Genomic DNA, 14,451 nt, shown 5'->3' with positions numbered 1-14,451 from the left:
TCTGATTAGATCAACTGCGCCGATACCCCGCGGCACAGCGATTACGAGCGCCCAGAGCGGCAGAGCGCGGCCTTGGCTCTCTGCAGCCTCCAGGTGAGCCGTCGGCGTTGTGGCAGAATATGTGGCACTGGAAAGGATTCAGCAGTTGCTGCGCATAGCTTCAGCATTCATACACGTACCGCAGGAGGACACGTCCGCTCAATCGACTAGGGGTGAATTACTATTCGTCAGGTGGCAGCCACAGCCGCGTGTGGGCGCGCCACAAACTTCAGGCACCGTGCTTCGAAAACAACTCCTATCTGTCGGCCACGCCATTCACGCACATGTCGTTTGGCGCGAGCCATACTGCACCCGTTCTTGCATACGAGTATCGTCCATGCAGGAAGGCCTGATAAGGATGACGACAGCGAGTACGAACAGCAGCACTGCCTTTCACAAAGGTGGTAGCCACGTCCTGTCTGGTCCTGTTCTGGCAAAATGTGCGTATTGAACGCGAGATTCGAAAAGGAGAAGCACGAAGGGACGCACAGGTTCGTCGGCCCTGTCCGAGAACGTATGTCACGAGCGGTCGACCGTAACCGGACAACCATCGACCTAAAACATATGTTAGTACCGCATCGTATGATTGAAATGTAAGGTTGCTTGCCTACCGCCCGTCGTTGCATTCACAAGGCTGCATACCGATAGTCTATAGATCAGCCGTGCCATAGCATCGCAGTTAGAGAGGACACGGAGACAACATACAGCCTCCTCGAATAGCGGGGTAACGACGGTCACAGAAGGAGAAGACCAGGGAAGATGGCCACAGAGCTGCGGCATGTAGATTGTGAGGCGATACACAGTGCATACAACAAAAGGAAGAAAAAACCAAAGCGACAATCAGTGTGCTGTAACTTAACTCATATGCAATTAACGCAGAGAATATGTTTAAATAGATGGCGTCCAATCGCATAGTGTTCATGTCATGTCGGGGGCCACGAATACGGGATCGCACTCTGAGTATAGCTCATGCCGGTCCAGAACGACTGGAAGGATGAGGAGATAGAGCAGCTGGCGCTCGTCCATGCATCCGCGGCGACGCCCTTAAGGCCGGCGCGCTGCAGGCTGCTGAAGACGGTGAAGATGGACCATGGAGGGCATGAGGGTATCGCGTGTTGGTGGGTATTGGGTTTCACGAGGTAACGGTAGAGCTCCGGGTAGAACGGGTCGTAATATGTCGTGAGGAAGATCTTCCGGGCTTGGGCGAGGGAGTAGCTGGAGCAACGTAAGTGGGACGCTCACGCGGCGGATCAGGGGCAGTGACATACCGGTACATGACCGCCAGTAGAATGAGTTGCAGTACAACAAGCCAGACGACCACACGCCAGCTGAGACGCGGAGAATCGGGCTGCGTAGGTCGTGAGTGCGTGATCGAATGAGCAGCAGATACCGGGACATACCATGGAGACGCTCTGCTTGAGCCTACTCTGCAAAGGTGCATACTTGCTCTTCAGCTCAACTTCCGCACTCTGCACCATCTGCAGTGACTTCGAGAGTTTGTTCCGCGCTGTCTGTGCAGACCGACATCGCTCCTCTAGGGAAGCATATGACTGCGCGTCAAATACGGCCTTGTCACTCAACCTGACGAAGGGGTAAGTGATAAAAATTAAGTAAGATTGTGCTGTGTCGCACCTGTCGGCGTCGCTCAAATCTTGCGCCATAGACGCAAGCGTCTCACGCATACGATAGAGAGCCTCGCTACGCGACAACGGCGTCTCCGCGAACGACTCTTCTTCCACCACCGGTTCCTCCTCGATCTCCCGACCCATAGCATCCACCATGCGCACAGCACTCCGGCTGCGTGGTGTTGCGGAGGGCCCGGCCCGTGCCTCTCGCCGAGGAGTCGTGTGGACCACAGCACGAGTGTCCGTCGGCAACTCATCGTTCCTTGGAGCCGCCTCAGGCACCGCTATTGGAGCGGGGCCCGTTTCAACTTGCTCCCTCCCGTACGCATCAAGAACACGGATGCTGGGGGACTTCTGTCGAATCCGATCCCGCATGGAGGGTGGTGTGGGCGGGGGCTCGATAGAAGACTCCGGAGGCGCTGAGGATGTTGACCCATCAGCGTTCTGCAGCGCGGCGATGCTCCATGGGGCACCACTGGACTCGTTGGCAGGCACCTTGGACTCCCCGCTCGAGTCAGCCGAGGGCCTCTCGAAAGTCCCATCGGACGCAGTCTCGGATTCGACATCGAAACGGACTTTCAGTGCTGCTTTCCTCCTCGCCGACGTGTCCGGTGCAGGTGTGTTGACCCAGCCGCCCGGCGGCGCGGGAGTTTTGGGCGGGAGAGAGTTTGCCCGCGAGAGTGTCGACGGTGGAGTTGCAAGCCCGCTATCAGACGACGGCGACTTCTGCTCAGCGGGCGGTGCTGAGCCCGCACGCTCGATGTGCTCGATGGTGGACAGTCGAGATGGCGCTGGAGTAGCAAGCCAAGCACCAGGAGGACGTGGGGTCTTAAGCGCAGTTAGTTCCCCCTGAATTTCTCTGCTTTGCAAGATCGGCGTATGATCATCTTCCTCATCCTCATCCTCAGAGGGTGGTCCAGGGAGATCCGGCATCCCACGGGGAGGGGGCGGAGTCTCGAAGACAGCCTTCGGGGTATGGAACTGAGGTCTCCGAGGTGGAGTTTGCAGCGAGAACATCGACTGTGCTTCCGATGTGGGCGGCGGCGTGGGTGGAGGAGAAACCAAGGAGGAATCCGATTGAGGGTGGACATCGGGCGAATGAGAAGAGCTTCCGTTCGCAAAGCCGTTCGTCGGCGGTGCTGATGTGGGCGTCGTCGTAGCTCCGGGCGACGGTAACGAGATAGGTTTTGTCGTGGGCGTGCTCGTGGCACCTATAGATTCGTCTTCGCTCGCTATATCACCTCAAGGTGAGCGAATGAACAGCAATCTTACTCCGAGTTGACTTACCAGAAGAGAAATCATCGCGCCCATTCACAATAGGCACTGGAGGAAGCTCAGCGGACGTTTCGTCGGTAATCGCAATACGAGGGGGGATTCCGCCGACGGACTCCGCAAACTCTGTTACACTCCGCCTGTGGCTTCTCTTCCGCTCTGAAGAACCAGAAACCGATATAGAGTCGTGCCCGCCTTTCCTGGGTGATGGGACTGGGATATGACTTGGAGTCGCAGATAGAGATGCTCGACTAGACGGTCGGGAAAGGGTCTTCCGCGGCGAATCTTCATCAAGTTCCAACGGAGGAAGAGGCGCGCGTTTCTGTGGAAAGGACCATCCCAAGTGGGTCTTGTATCCAGCAAGCGAGCCCTCCGCCTTTTCCTGAGATGGCGATTCTTCAGGGGATTTTGGTCGCGTGCGGGGAGATGGTTTATTCTCAGCAGTAGAACGCACGAGCGGTGAGTGCGACCGCGTGGCGTCCTTGGCTGCAGACTTGCTCGTTGACGCGAAGCTGGGCGTGCTGTTCGTCCGACTTCGAGGCGTAGCCGCAGGCCTACTGGGTGCGATATGAGGCGGTGACCCGGCAGGTGATTTAGGGAGAGGAGAGAGAGATCGTCGGTGGTGCAGTGGGTTGACCCACTTGGGATGTGGCGAGTTCCAGTTGCGCTCGCGGACGTGCTCTATCTCGTGTTCGACCTCCTCCTCGACACTATGTGCAGATATAGAACCAGCCGGCGAGCTCGGCCTGCTGGAACCCGCGAGAGAATTCGACGATCCATGTCTGTGTAGCGCCGGCCTGTTCGGCGAGAGATACGACGCCGCCGAGTCAGGACGCGTGGGCGTGCTGTGCGTGCGAATACGTTCGCTCTTGTTGAGACTCAGGCTCGAAGACGACCGCGACAGCTTCGGCTTGTTCCATTCTCGCTCCCGCTCCTTCGCGCGCTCTTGATCCACAAACTTGGTGCGCTCGTCATCTGGCAATCATTCAGCGAACTAGGCAACGAAGCGAGATGCCCCACGTACGATCCGCCCGTGATGAGATCGAACTCGCGCGAGACGACCGCCCGTCTTCGGTACTGACGAGGGATGCAGCACTGCTCTTCCGTGACAGTCGGTTCGCGGGGCTTTCGCGGCCGTTACTAGGGGATCCCCAGGAGTGGCGATGCGACGGATCGTGCCTTACTAGGTGTGCTGGGGACTTTGGTACCGGCGAATTCCATCCGCGCTCGCGGCCATGCATCCGATCGCGTACGCCCTCGTCCTGGCGCTCATTAACTACGCAACGTTAGATCTGCGCCCAGATATATGATGGTCGGTAACTCACAGTCGGCGCCCGACAGGGAAGAACTCGCGCGGGAGGCTATACACGATGGTGAGTATTATAATAATTGACCCTCACTTAAGAACGCACACGAGGTATCCAAATCTTCACTGCCTCGTCGAATCACAGGTGGCAAGTTATTGACCGAATGGGATTTCGAGTGGGAACTCCAGGATAGCGGGCGGGCAGATGACGAAGCTAGTGGAGGGCGTGGCGGTCGACCAGTCGACTCCTTCAATGACGGCGTGCTATGATGTCTGTTTCTGGGAGCTGGTGTTCCCGCGTCGTAACTATCCAGTCCTTGAAGCGCCTTCTGCATCTCCGAGTCCTGTTCAAGAAGGTCTACAGAGATGAGCCACTAATGACATTATCATACATGAGGCGTACTTACTGGATTGCATATGTAGATGTGCAGACATTTGGAACGTGCGCATAGGAGTACTCGTTGCAAAGGTTGGCGTCCCTGAAATATCACCGGGTATGGCTGGGGGCATTGCGATATCCATGCTCGAGTTCGAGGGTGGCATTGACATGTCCCGCATCATCTCTAAGTGAGACTTTAAGCGGCGGTTCAATGTCAGAGAATGGCGGACGTACGTTCAGGTGGAAGTGAGGGCATCGCAGAGGTTGAGCCGTCGAGTCGTTGTCGAAGCGCGTCAAATGCGGAGGCAGCAGAAGAGGAACGGAAGGACCGCTCCGACGGCTCCACGAGTTCTACAACGCAATGTGTAAGGCGAGGGTTCTATGATGCAGCCCATGGTGATGAAAGCGCCGTTAACGAGTACTCACTAGACTTCTCAGCTTCCTCATCGCTCAGACTGCGCCTCTTCCAACGATATTTCGCGCGCTCCTCCTCCACTCGTGGGCTTGACTCCACTTCGCTCGCGTCGATGCTATTGCGCCTCTGCTTGCCCTTCCGTGGCGTGTTCCCCGGCTCGCGCAAAGCCCGCGTGAACAGTTCCTTCAAGCTCTCCCTCGCGATACTCGGCGTAGCAGCAGTAGAGTATGGGGGCTCGAAGTCAGAATCAGGCTCTGAGTTAGCGGGCAACATAGGCGGCCTAGCATGAGGAGTCGCGCTGTCTGGCGTGTTCGGGACGCGGGCTAGGAGGTTGCGAAGACGCTCGGCGGGTGTGTCCACAGGAAGCCCCGGTGTGGCTCCCGGGCGTGGTGATCGTCTATCAGGTATCGCAGATGTAGACATGCGCGGCGTAGACTCCGCATCTTCGTCGTCATCGTCGGCATGCAGAAAGTCCGAATTGTGAGACGGGCCAGCAACCGGAGTTAGGGTATCGTACTGAGACCGAGGGGAGAACCTAGAGATGCGCAGACGAGGTACGGTTGACGGCAAAGACGCGTCCATGTCACCCTCGTCGACGAGCAAAACGCCGAGAAGATGGAGCACGTCGTCGCAGATGGTGAGGAAAGGACAAGACGCAGCCACGCGCGCGGAGGCCAACACGCGACACAATAAGCGCTCGTCGTCAAGCGCTTGTATGATCGCTGCCGCGCGCGACCCCGAGCTCTTCCTGTACACCGTCTCCGACGATCCCGGCCACATATATCCAGACTCGGAGTCCTGCTGGCTTTACGAATATGGACTATCTGAGGACTCTGGGCTCTGCGGCGGTATCATCTTTGGTTCAGAAATCCGGACTTACGCTGCCGTTTTCTCTGGGTAGCAAGGTCACTTCCTTTGAGAACAGGACAATATGGTCGCTATACGATGGCACGAAGCGGGTATGATCCATATGTTTTATTTAGCCTTATCTCGTGAAGCTCACCTGTCGTAGGAGGATGGTTCCGCTGTGTCTGTATTCGAGTTTGAGGCGAATACTCCCGCGAAGAAGAACCTCCTTCCACTGGCAAAGAATGCCGTTCGCAAGCTGCGGACCGTGCGGCATCCAGATGTACTAAAGTTCATGGAGGTCGTCGAAACCGATACGACTATTCACGTCATGACCGAACGCGTTCGCCCACTGGGACCTGCGATCCACGAGTGGCAAACCAAGGGTGCTCTGGAACGAGAGGCATGGCTCATCTGGGGCCTACACCGTATTTCGGTGCGTGTTTAGCTATATTCATTCGAATGATCTAGGCGTTGACGCGAAGGTTAGGTCTCCCTGGCATTCCTGAACGAATCCGCTGCCTCCGCTCATGGTAACGTACGCGTGGATTCCATATTCATCTCATCATCCGGAGAGTGGAAGCTCGGCGGATTTGATGTACTGAGCAACCCGAAAGACGATGCTGCCGTCCTCTATGTACGTTGTATGTACAATCCTAGCCCGCCAAATAATGAATACATTTCATCGCCAGAACCTGGGTAGCATGCTCCCAGATGCATCGACATACTCTCCGCCAGAAGTGAAGAAGGGTGGCTTTTCCGCTCTGAAGGAGTACTGCACCACATACGCGTTCAAAGGCAGAAGACTTACTCATCCCGATACAGGCTACCACCGGCCGCGGCGGACGCATACGGCCTGGGTCTCCTCATACACTTCGCGTTCAATGCAAACCAAGGACCCCCTGCGACAGCGCAACCCCCACATCCGCCACCAACTGCAGCTTCCAGAGGCGCGATTCCCACCACGATATTCCCCGCGTACAAGAAGCTCCTTAACCCCAATCCCAAAGCGCGATTATCACCGGCTCATTTCCTTGAGCTAGGCATGTCCCAAACAGCGGGCGAAGGCTCAGGCTTCTTCGCCAGCAACCGACTCGTCAAGGTTTGTGCTGGGCTAGATGGATTCAACGTCGCTAGCGAGGGCGAGAAAGCTTCGCTGCTCAAGTGAGTCGCCAACCGTTCTCCTGTCCGTAAATGCAGACTTACCCTGAGACAGGACGCTGAAGGAATCAGCATCCTCGTTCCCGACAGAATTTACCTCATATCGCGTTCTCCCGGCGTTGATATCTGCGCTTGACTTTGGCGGTGCTTCTGCAGCGACGATCTTGCCTTTGGTTCTGCAATTCGGGAAGAACGTGCCGCCAGAAGACTATCCGAACGTTATCCTGACGCACTTGGTAAAGCTATATACCAGCCCGGATAGAGGGACACGAATGGCGCTGCTCGATCATCTACCCGAATACGCCGACAAGCTGGACAAGAAGACAGTCGTCGATAAGATCTGGCCGAACTTAGTTCGTCCTTCTACGCTTTCTGTTGTGCGCGGTTATACTAAAGCACAGCTCGTAACCAGCAAACTGGGTTCACCGACACTGTCGCGCTCATTCGTGAAGCGACGGTCAAGTCGATCATCCTTCTATCGGACAAGGTCTGTTCCTGCACCCCAGGGCGTTTCACAGCAACAACCAATTGATTGTACCAACAGTTCAACGAGCGAATCATGAACAACGACCTCCTTCGCCATCTCGCGCGCATGCAAGCGGATCCCGAGGCGTCAATCCGCACGAACACCTGCATCCTCATCGGACGCCTTGGCCCGTCGCTCGGATACAACACGAAACGGAAGGTGCTTGTTCCCGCGTTCGCACGCGCGCTGAAGGATCCCTTCGTGCATGCGCGCGTCGCGGGCCTGATGGCGTTCATGGCGACTATCGAGTGCTTCGACGTCGAGGAGATGGCGACCAAGGTCATTCCGAACATAGCTTTCACGATGATCGACAAGGAGAAGTATGTGCCCGTTATATCACCCATGCCGATATGTGTATATGTTTACCTATTTGCCCGTAGGCTGGTGCGGGATCAGGCATTCAAAGCTATGGAGCTGTTCATGAAGAAAGTCGAAGAGCATGCGGCTACCATGGTGAGTTGTTCCCCTCCTTGTGCTACGACAGACTGATTAATCATGCCCATGCAGCCCGAGACCGCTGCCCCTGAGACAGAACTAATCCCTGGCGGCATGCTGCCTCTCAACGCAACATCAAACACGCTTGTCAACAACGCTGCAGGTGCGGCTGGTGCATTGGCAGGATGGGCCATCTCGTCAATAGGCAAGAAGGTGAGAGAAGTCTGGCCTCTGCTATTCTATGACATAGTTGATCGACCCTTGACACAGCTCGCTGCGGGCGACCTCCAGACCACCATGGCCTCCGCAGCGGGGGCCGCAATCGACCGCCCAACATCTGCGCCGGTCCCGATGGGCGTGAATGGTGGTCTGAGTGGGAGCCTCCTCGCAGCGGCGGTGCCGCCACCCCTTACGCCTACGTTCTCCTCCCCCACGGGTGTGCCCACGCGCTCGCTGACCACAGCGTCAGCGGCCACGAGCCGAAGCAAGGGCATGCAGCTGGGCGCGACGAAGGTGCCGTCCAACATATCGTCCATCCCCGACTGGGCAGAAGAGGCAGCTGCAGCGGTCGAGACGCAAGGCGCAAGCCCGTGGGGAAATGATGATCTCATGGATGTCAACGCCGATGAAGACGACTGGAGTGAGACCTTCGTTGGCCCTTAAGTGTTAATTGCTAAGTTCCTGCGTAGGTGCATTCGAGACCGCTCCCATCCCGAGTGTACAAGATAGCGGGCTAGGCTTTGGCACAATCGGGTCAACACCTACCCCGGATCCTTGGGCCGCGCCAGCACCCGTCAAACCGCACTCATCTAGTGAATGGGGCAGTCTACACACCACCCTGGCCCCAAAGCCATCACGCACCTCAAGCTCTCGCGTCGGGGTATCATCACCTCTAGCAAGTCCCAGACCATCTTCTATCGCGCGTTCGCCGACGCCCTCGGATGGTGGCAAGGGCGAGACCGCGCCCGCAGCTCCGCCACACAGTACGGCCGGGATGTCCAAAGAGGACAAGGCGGCCGAGATGGCACGTCGGAAAGAGGAAAGGAGATTGGTACGCACTCGTTTTCTGCGCACATCGTCCTCCAAGCTGACCATACACATAGCGTATCGCAGCTCTCAAGGAGCAGAAGAAACACGCGGGAGATTCGAAGACGTAATACATACATGGAGAGGAAATACCCGGGATACAGTGCGATACGATACATATGGTGGAGTGGTCTTCATGTGGCTTTTGATTCCGTTTGTCGTAGTTCTTCTATGGGTACACGAACCAGCCGCTCCCCGGCCGCTGGAGCTGGCGCGCTCTCGTCTTCTGTGTGTTGCTCCCGTTGCGACACTACAACAGTGTTGGAAGCGAGTGTTGCGGTGAAGTGAAATGACCTACGAAAGAGGCTCAGGATGCGGAACATGTTCGGCCACTGCTCTAGAACCTGGCCGTGTACTACTGGAGTCAATGACGGCTAACCCCCATGGCGACCTCCTCGCTCACCTATGCCTGCATCCGCGATCACGTCAAAGTCCTCCCCGATATCCTCGATGCGCTTCAAGAACTGCGCGCTGGCTCTCTCCAGGGCAGCCACTGCTTCATATTCTTTCTTCTTCTCCAGCAATTTCGCAGTGGCAGCCGCACTCGCAATCGCGCCCGGTGCTTGAGACTGCCTGGATGCTGCCATGGACGCGCGCATTGTGTGGAGAGTATAGATGAACGCGATTATGTAGGGCGTGCTCCGCGTCGTGGACGTCGACGACGAGGGGAAAAGCGAACGCGGACGCGTCAAAACGCGCGCCCCGGCATTTTCGGCCCGCGTGCCCAACCGCCGTGTGTGTCGTCCCGATTTGGCCAACATGGTTCAGCGCGCTCGATCTGCCACCGCGGCTTCTTGTAGTCGCCCCGCAGCGCACAACCACCGACGAGTCGGCTTCAACTCCAGAAGCTGCGCACCATCGATTTCCAAGTAGCCGCAGTAGCCAAGGCATCGACAGGATCTGCTGCGGCAGGTGTCCTATCCTCTTCCCTGTCCACCCCATCCCGAATCTCGCGTCTCCGGTAAACAATGGCCGAGTCAACGAGCCCCCAAAATTACCGTTTACCCGTGGACGTCATCCCCAAACATTATGATCTCACAGTGTGGACGGATTTGGTGCAGAAGAAGTTCGAGGGTGTGGTTCATATCACGTACGTAGCATCATCGGGCACTTCAACAGCCCGTCGATTTTCTGAGGGATCTCTTCGATAGTGTCGATGTCAAGAAGCAGACCAGCAAAATCACTCTGAATGTGTTGGATCTGGAGCTAGGCGATGTGTCTATCCATGGGGTGTTCTCTGGCACTCAAGCGGAGCGGAAAGCCGTGGAGATGCAATTCGATCGCACTGCTCAGCGAGCGATCTTCACCTTCCCAAAGTCTCTTGATGCAGGCACCGATGCGCGTCTCACGGTCGAGTTCAGCGCAGAGCTGTCGAGAAAGATGAGCGGCTATTACCTTTCAATGGGCGGTAAGGATGGGAAAACGTCGTATTCCCTGACCCAGTTTCAGGTACGCCTTTCTTGAAGCCGTCTCGTTAGCTCGTCGTGACGTTTACCAGCCAACCGCGGCAAGGAAAGCATTCCCATGCTGGGATGAGCCCGCGTTGAAGGCCACATTCGCGATAACCATGGCATCCCATGTGGACTCAGGCGTGAACATCAGCAATATGCCTTCTATCTCCGAACAAGTGTACACACCGGGAGTGGCGAGTTCGTGGCTAGCGAAGAAACTGGACGTAACGAAGAATATCACTGACTGGAAGATCACACGCTTCGAGACCACTCCCCCCGTGCGTACCTTCCCCGGCGACGTCGTTCTCTCTCGTTAACCTGAGGCTTGTAGGTCTCAACGTACTTGGTCGCATATGCGAACGGGCCCTTCGCACACCTCGAAAGCCACTACACGAGCCCCATCAGCGGGCTCACACGTCCTCTACGAATCTATGGTGATTAAATCCTTCTTATCTCTCTGACAGGTGTAGCTCTTACTCATATCCGGCATGCAGCTACCGAGGATAACATCGCTCAGGGACAGTACGCTCTTGACATCATGCGCGGAGTCATGCCACTATACGAAGAAGTCTTCGATCTGGAATACCCATTGCCAAAGTTGGATATCCTGGTGGTGAGATGTGTCTCAACGTGTATTATCGGTCTGCTGTCTGACACGCATCGCTCAGTCCAGCGACTTTGATCTGGGTGAGTTCACCCGTTCGTCCGCTAGTGATAATACATCTCACAAGAACTATGACGTATAGGCGGCATGGAAAATTGGGTCAGTCCGATCATTTCTCATTTTTCATTTGCTAGTCTGATGACTAACAACGCGGGTCCGAAGGGTCTTATCATAGGCAAGACGCAATATTTCCTACTGGACTCTGACTCCAGTAGCCTGCAAGTCAAGCAATACGTTGCCTCCATGGTCAGCCACGAGATCGCGCACATGTGGTAAGAAGCTGCGTGAGCCGCCGGATTGCCTCTGTTCACCGCTGATGACTTGCTGCCAGGTTTGGCGACATCACCACGATGGAGTGGTGGGATAATCTGTACCTCAATGAAGGTATGTCGCGCGTTCCGCGGCAATCCTGCTGACTGCGCTCAAGACCTTTCTGGCAGGCTTCGCCACCCTTGTAAGTGCCAAAGACTAAGTACCGCGCAGCTGCCTCTAAATTGCTTCCACAGATGGGAGAGAAGATCGTACTCGGTAAGTACGTATCGATTGTGCTGCTTACTCTGGAGCTGACTAGTCTCTCTGCCCTCCGTAGACAGGTACCGGCACTACCCGCTGAACATGGTTTGCCCCAAGATAACACAACTTCTGCCTTCACAGACTTTTCCCCGAATGGCAGCTCGATGCTCGCTTCTTGGGTTCCAAGTTCTATTCTGCTCTGGCCCTCGACGCAAAGCTTTCGTCGCATCCCATCGAGGTCGAGTGCCCGGACGCGAACAAGATTATCCAGGTAGCTATGATATCTGGACGTACCCGTTCGTAGGGCTGATCGGCGCGTCGTAGATATTTGACGACCTTTCCTACGCCAAAGGTGCTTCCGGTGAGTACTGTCCACGGCCCTCCCAACACGCCAGCAGAGTATAACGAGGGATATTGACTCTATTTCCTAGTGCTTCGCATGCTTGCAGCCTACGTTGGCGAGAGTCAGTTCCTCAAGGGTGTGTCGATCTACCTCAAGAAGCACAAATACAAGAACACTATCACGAAGGACCTGTGGGAGGGCATTCAAGCGGCCACTGGTACGTGTAGATACCGATGAACTGGTTATCTTTTACGCTATAAACGAGTCTTCAGATCAGGATATACCGAAGTTGATGGACAACTGGGTCAAGGAGGTAAGGCTGATATGGCACGAGCGCGACAAATGAAAGGTGTTGACGTTCAATATATTAGATGGGCTACCCCGTCGTCAGCGTTGCCGAAAGGGGGGACGGAATACTCGTTCGACAGGATCGATTCCTCGAGACGGGGCCAGTAGACCACAAGAACAACCAGACGATCTGGTACCGTGCTCATCCGCCATCGGGGGCCACGCATATACTGACTACCCTCCCCTGCAGGACGATCCCGCTAAATTTGCTCACTGTATCTGCTGACGGCTCGCACAGCATAAGATCCGACCTCGTCCTCGACGACCGAGAGATGGTTGTCCCATTGGACTCCAGCCAACCGTTCAAGCTCAACGCGGGCACTACCGGTTTCTGTACGTCCCCAATCCTTCGGAAGCCGTGCGCCCGTACTGAGGCCGCCTGTCTAGACGTGGTGCAGTACAGCGCAGAATTGCTGGAAAAGCTTGGGCAGCAGGTAGTGTCGCCAAACCTCCCCTTCTCGACCCAAGACCGGGTCGGGCTCGTCCGCGACGCCTTCTCGCTCGTCAAAGCAGGCTACACGTCCATCGGCACCGTGCTTGACCTCGTCGATGCCTTGAGCAAAGCGAGCGAACGTGAGCTCCCTCTTCGAGAGACGACTGTTTGTCACGTCTCTCACCCTGTTCATAGATCTGGTCCCATGGGATGCGTGCGCAACGGGCTTGTCCTACATCTCGGCGACGTGGTGGGAGCACCCCAAGATCATAGACCAGCTCAACGCGTTCCGCAGGGTGTGTGGCATAGAAATCTGCATGTCGAGAGAGTCACGCTGCTCATTGGAACGTGCGTTGTCTAGAGCCTGTTCATCCCATTCGTCAAGCGGCTGGGCATCGATCCTTCCCCCCAGGAGTCCCTACACGAAGAGCAACTCAGGGTCAGGTCTGTAGAGCAGGCCGCCGACGCAGGCGATGCTTGGTATGTCGTAATCCGACCTTGCGGAGTGACACTTGCGTGATCTCGGATCCCACAGGGTGGTCGGCGAGCTGAAGGCACGGTTTGCGCACTTCGTCAAGACGGGCGAGGAGTCGAAGATCCCGAGCGCATTGCGCAACATCACCTACCGCATCGTACGTCTCCTCCTCCATCTCCATACGCGTATTGCAGTTCGCTCACTGTAGTGCGACGGAGCAGGGGGTGCAAGAAGGTGGCAGAGAGGAGTGGACGTTCGTCAAGCGCCTCACGCAAGAGCCCCGCGACCCCGCGCAGGGCCTTGCCGCCATGGCCGCCATAGGCCACAGCCGTGACCTGCAGCTCGCCGCGGAGACGTTCCGCTACGCCCTCAAGGATGTGCGCGATCAGGATGCCCTGTACTATATCCGCAGCCTGCAGGCGAACGTGACGGCGCGCCGATTCCTGGCTGACAGTGTCATGGAACGATTTGATGAGGTGAGCCAGGACGAGGGGTAGGTGTAAGGGAATGGAACACCACTTACCTGGGAAACTCGTACAGCTCGAAAAGCGTTACGCTGGCACCTTCACGTTCAACGGTTGGCTCGAGGTAAGAAGCATATTTTCTCAAGGTACACACCTGTTCACACCCCGCGCTCCAATAGGCGGCCTTCGGTGCGCTAACGTCGGAAGAAGATTATACTAGGATATCCGACTTCTTCAAAGTGAGTGACTCTGCTGTAGCTCTCATTCACTTCTTACATGGATGGGGATGCAGGACAAGAACACGGCGACGTACGAGCTGCCTCTGCGTCAGACCCTGGACACGATTCATTCCCGCGGACAGTGGCTCAGGGTGGGTCCGCATCCGCATCCCGAGCCCGAACCCGGCACTCACTGTTACGCAGCGCTCGACAGAAGAACTCGCAGGCTGGTTGGAACGTAGGAAGGCTTGAGCAGTGCGGCGGAATGATGCCAACTGAATGTACTGAACCTGTATTTGTTGTCAGATGGATGGGTTACTGTACAATAGTGCCAGTTGAGTACTCACGAATGAGAGCGAGTCCTGATCTGCGATTCTCGTCAGAACAGTGCACGTCACGATCCACGCGCTGGATAAGGAACAATACAAAGCAATTACACAGATACACAACAA

At 56.2% G+C, this 14,451-nt stretch overlaps 5 protein-coding genes across 5 annotated transcripts; 2 read left to right on the top strand and 3 right to left on the bottom strand.

Annotated features, from left to right (window-relative positions):
• Window positions 1–789: 789 nt before the first annotated feature.
• On the bottom strand, window positions 790–2,712 carry TRAVEDRAFT_56298 (uncharacterized protein). Its single transcript, XM_008035804.1, has 4 exons — window positions 1,672–2,712; window positions 1,440–1,620; window positions 1,308–1,387; window positions 790–1,254 (listed from the first exon to the last, which is right to left on the bottom strand). Exons 1-4 carry the CDS (start codon window positions 2,679–2,681, stop codon window positions 963–965), a joined length of 1,563 nt encoding a protein of 520 aa, XP_008033995.1. The 5' UTR covers window positions 2,682–2,712; the 3' UTR covers window positions 790–962.
• Window positions 2,713–4,076: 1,364 nt separating this feature from the next.
• TRAVEDRAFT_34391 (uncharacterized protein) lies at window positions 4,077–5,618 on the bottom strand (the record flags this gene model as incomplete). Its single annotated transcript, XM_008035476.1, has 6 exons — window positions 4,077–4,115; window positions 4,190–4,212; window positions 4,550–4,600; window positions 4,650–4,805; window positions 5,048–5,433; window positions 5,458–5,618. The coding sequence occupies 6 exons, from the start codon at window positions 5,616–5,618 to the stop codon at window positions 4,077–4,079; spliced, it is 816 nt and encodes a 271-aa protein (XP_008033667.1).
• Window positions 5,619–5,851: 233 nt separating this feature from the next.
• On the top strand, window positions 5,852–8,667 carry TRAVEDRAFT_114383 (ARM repeat-containing protein; the record flags this gene model as incomplete). The annotated part of the gene is made up of 11 exons (XM_008036269.1): window positions 5,852–5,995; window positions 6,049–6,318; window positions 6,373–6,519; window positions 6,575–6,654; window positions 6,708–7,046; window positions 7,099–7,396; window positions 7,456–7,530; window positions 7,588–7,889; window positions 7,950–8,022; window positions 8,077–8,217; window positions 8,275–8,667. 11 exons carry the CDS (start codon window positions 5,852–5,854, stop codon window positions 8,665–8,667), a joined length of 2,262 nt encoding a protein of 753 aa, XP_008034460.1.
• Window positions 8,668–9,224: 557 nt separating this feature from the next.
• TRAVEDRAFT_69284 (uncharacterized protein) lies at window positions 9,225–9,739 on the bottom strand (the record flags this gene model as incomplete). The annotated part of the gene is made up of 3 exons (XM_008036268.1): window positions 9,494–9,739; window positions 9,389–9,445; window positions 9,225–9,340 (listed from the first exon to the last, which is right to left on the bottom strand). Exons 1-3 carry the CDS (start codon window positions 9,687–9,689, stop codon window positions 9,225–9,227), a joined length of 369 nt encoding a protein of 122 aa, XP_008034459.1. The 5' UTR covers window positions 9,690–9,739.
• A 162-nt stretch (window positions 9,740–9,901) lies between these two features.
• Window positions 9,902–14,355, top strand: TRAVEDRAFT_161325 (uncharacterized protein). The gene is made up of 26 exons (XM_008036267.1): window positions 9,902–10,180; window positions 10,242–10,539; window positions 10,589–10,819; window positions 10,873–10,975; window positions 11,036–11,154; window positions 11,210–11,228; window positions 11,288–11,304; window positions 11,368–11,477; window positions 11,537–11,589; window positions 11,646–11,659; window positions 11,712–11,733; window positions 11,856–11,989; window positions 12,043–12,079; window positions 12,150–12,278; window positions 12,334–12,374; window positions 12,433–12,542; window positions 12,600–12,742; window positions 12,797–12,982; window positions 13,038–13,138; window positions 13,204–13,322; window positions 13,378–13,474; window positions 13,539–13,793; window positions 13,858–13,905; window positions 13,961–14,020; window positions 14,074–14,151; window positions 14,204–14,355. The coding sequence occupies exons 1-26, from the start codon at window positions 10,059–10,061 to the stop codon at window positions 14,249–14,251; spliced, it is 2,694 nt and encodes an 897-aa protein (XP_008034458.1). The 5' UTR covers window positions 9,902–10,058; the 3' UTR covers window positions 14,252–14,355.
• Window positions 14,356–14,451: the final 96 nt, after the last annotated feature.

This window comes from Trametes versicolor (assembly GCF_000271585.1).
Source record: "Trametes versicolor FP-101664 SS1 unplaced genomic scaffold TRAVEscaffold_2, whole genome shotgun sequence".
In the NCBI taxonomy this organism is placed as follows: domain Eukaryota; kingdom Fungi; phylum Basidiomycota; class Agaricomycetes; order Polyporales; family Polyporaceae; genus Trametes; species Trametes versicolor.
The sequence above is the reverse complement of the archived record's forward strand: the minus strand, read 5'-3'. Positions and strand labels throughout refer to the sequence as shown.